At 41.4% G+C, this 3,142-nt stretch overlaps 1 protein-coding gene across 1 annotated transcript; it reads right to left on the reverse strand.

The window, feature by feature from the left end:
* Positions 1–1,525: 1,525 nt before the first annotated feature.
* LOC306941291 (rho-related GTP-binding protein RhoB) lies at positions 1,526–3,027 on the reverse strand. Its single transcript, XM_079526670.1, has one exon. The coding sequence runs from the start codon at positions 2,830–2,832 to the stop codon at positions 2,239–2,241; it is 594 nt and encodes a 197-aa protein (XP_079382796.1). The 5' UTR covers positions 2,833–3,027; the 3' UTR covers positions 1,526–2,238.
* Between the last annotated feature and the right edge of the window lie 115 nt (positions 3,028–3,142).

The raw sequence follows: 3,142 nt of genomic DNA on the forward strand, positions 1-3,142 counted from the left end.
CAATTCTTCCATTTATTTATTTTTTTTCACTATTCAGAAGAAAAACAAAAACTATATTGTCTGGCAGATGCACTGAGTAGCCTAAACAAGCAATGTGAAATGTAGAGGGAGGGGTTGGAAGGGGGGTGACTAGTTTGGAACATTAGCGGCCAGTACAATGTGTTCCTGTTCTGTAAGGCAGCACAGATAGAGCCCAGCAACAGAGTTAAGCAAAGAATGTGACTTTTACCCTGTTGTAACTCTTGCAGGATTTACACGGTCTCATGCTCTTAACTCTTTCTGATATTCCATTGGCTGTCTACACAAGGGATCTGCTTTTTCCCATTTGTATAGCTGTTAAAAATGTCTCATAGTTCACTCTAGTGAAATAACCCTATCAAAGACTAACTACCAATGCCTGCAATAGTGCTGTTTCAGAACTCTCATTTGAACCAGCACTCCCATGCACCAGTTACATAATAATGAATGAATGAACACAGAGGAAAACATTAGTTGATATAAGGATGCCATAATGAAGTTAAGTGGATGTTTGATTACATAGGCCTACATTTAACTCACACTCCGTAATGTTCAATAACTTCAATTATTTCCTGACCATTTGGCTAGATGTCCCAAAATAATTGCTAATCAGTGCTGAATTTTTTGTGCTCCATATAATGAACTGTTCATTCCCACATTATATAAACAAAGTTCAGCAGCGATATTAAATCACACAAATGCAGAGTTATGCATTTTAACTGTAAATTGTAGTTAAAACATTGACCAAGACCAGGTTACATTACAGATTGCAGCTTTAAAAATTGAGTGATTTCAGTCCCTCTAGTAGTACTATACACACTAAACAAAAGCATTTATTTTGGAACCCCTTTTGGTTATACCTAATCTTTGCTTAAAGGTAGGCTACTCTACCTTAGAAGAACCATATAAGGACTTAAACAGATCTTTGTACAGCAGCAGTGCTATACCTGTATACCGGTCCGCTCCATAACCAAAAAGGCAATTCAAGTTTGTGTGCCATCTATAAATAGCTCTACCACAATCCCTACAGCCCATGATCATTGGTGTTGTGTGGGAATGCATTTTTTTGTTATTGTAATGCATTTGTATATTCTAGGTACTGATGTTTTTACCGTTGTATACTAGCTGCCCTGCAGGGTGCCAAACAGCCAAAGGCAAATTTCAATTTGTGTTTAATGAACGTTTTCTTTATTATTATTATTATTGGACCTCAGCCATCCCAGAGCCTGAGCCATCCCAAAGAACCACTATTTTGTGTCTACTAGATCATGGCATTTAGTGTGTAGAAAACTGTAGGTCATGTTTAGGCCTACTCGAGTTATGCCCCCCCCTCCCAAAAATAATTTCCTCTTTCCATTGTGTGAACCACAACATTCAGACACACTCAGAGTCAACATTCAAATGTGGTCCATTATAGGCAGGCATTTATATAGTAGTATATTTAAAACCCATACATGTATTTTGAAGTCGTCTTGCTGCCTAAATTCAGTGAAGCTTATACAGCCAGTGCATTTGAGTTGGGTCTTTATTTTAACACCTGACACAACTTAACGTAAAGAACATACAAAATATATTGCACCATGTATTCTCTTGTCTTTTGACATCATACACAAGTGTAATATCTGTTAGCTGGATGCTGCTGTCCCCAGCTGCTGAAGGACCCGACAGGCACACAGTAATTTTAGAATACATTACAAACGTTACAAAAACAAATGCAGTGCAAGTTTTACAGCCTTTGTGATGGCAATCAGCTTGGCAGAAATGTTTGAGGCAAAAGTATATGCAGACGGCGATATATCATAATTAATAATACAATTCGGTAATTGTGCAATTGAAACCTCGGCTTGAAGGCTAGGCTTTTAGTGTCAGTTCGTCACATAAATAAATCACAGCCATTTGTAAAGCGGCCATTGAAATCAGAGGATAGGGTAGTGTGTTGTTGTCCTTCAGTGGGTATGGCTACTTTCAGGCTTCAGCACTTTCGCAAGTTGTAAAATTAGGATCAACGGACCCACCAAGAATGTTCATCAACCGGTTCGTGTAACTAATTAGTCAATAGTCGGGCTGTTAGAACGAAATGAGTTTTGCTTCAAACAACTTCAAATCAGAGGATCCAAACATGTCCGGACAAGTTTCCCACTGGCGAAAGGGTCTTTTCCACCACTACACGACGACAGAGCTCAGACAGTCTCATCATAACGGACAATGTTCATTCACAAATCACAACACAACGCAGCATTTGACACAACTGCTGGGGTGGGGTGGTCGTCGCTTCTGCAGGGAGGCTCGTGTTGCGGTCTCGAACACTTCCCATATTCCGTCCTTAGTTTTAGCGGAACATTCCAAATAGTCATATGCACCGATGCGCGTGGCCATGGCCCGCCCGTCCTCTGCTCTCACCGGCTCTTGTTTCAATCTGGACAGCTCGTTCCTTACATGCTCGTCGTTGCGCAAATCTTTTTTGTTGGCAACCAAAATTAGAGGTACATTCGGACAAAAGTGTTTGACTTCAGGAACCCACTTTTCGGGGATGTTTTCAAGAGAGTCCGGGCTGTCCACCGAGAAGCACATTAGGATGACATCAGTGTCCGGATAGGACAGGGGACGCAGGCGGTCGTAGTCCTCCTGGCCCGCCGTGTCCCATAGCGCTAGTTGGACTTGTTTGGAATCCACTTCTATGTCGGCAACATAAGTCTCGAACACAGTCGGAACATATACCTCTGGAAATTCGTCTTTGCTGAACACGATCAGTAAACATGTTTTCCCACACGCACCGTCGCCCACAACGACAAGTTTTTTACGTATATCTGCCATTTCGTAACTTCTCCCAACGCGTCACTCAAAAAAGCCTCAAAATGTAAACCTCAGAACGAACGAAGCACCCAATCCGTGTTACATCGATGATCGAATGATCTTATACACACAATATATAGACAGCAATGTTCCAGGAACAGTTATCTCGAGTCCCAAAGTTATCATAGCATAGCAGCAGTCACTGCGCCTCTTTCTTTATAAAGCAGAGGGCCGCTTTCTTAATATAGCAACCCAATCGGAAATAGGGAGGTGAGGTCACTTTTTGTAAAGGGGGAGGTGATTGGACCTCAACATTTCCCCATGATGTAGA

Source organism: Electrona antarctica (genome assembly GCF_951216825.1).
Source record: "Electrona antarctica genome assembly, chromosome: 17".
NCBI classification, from domain to species: domain Eukaryota; kingdom Metazoa; phylum Chordata; class Actinopteri; order Myctophiformes; family Myctophidae; genus Electrona; species Electrona antarctica.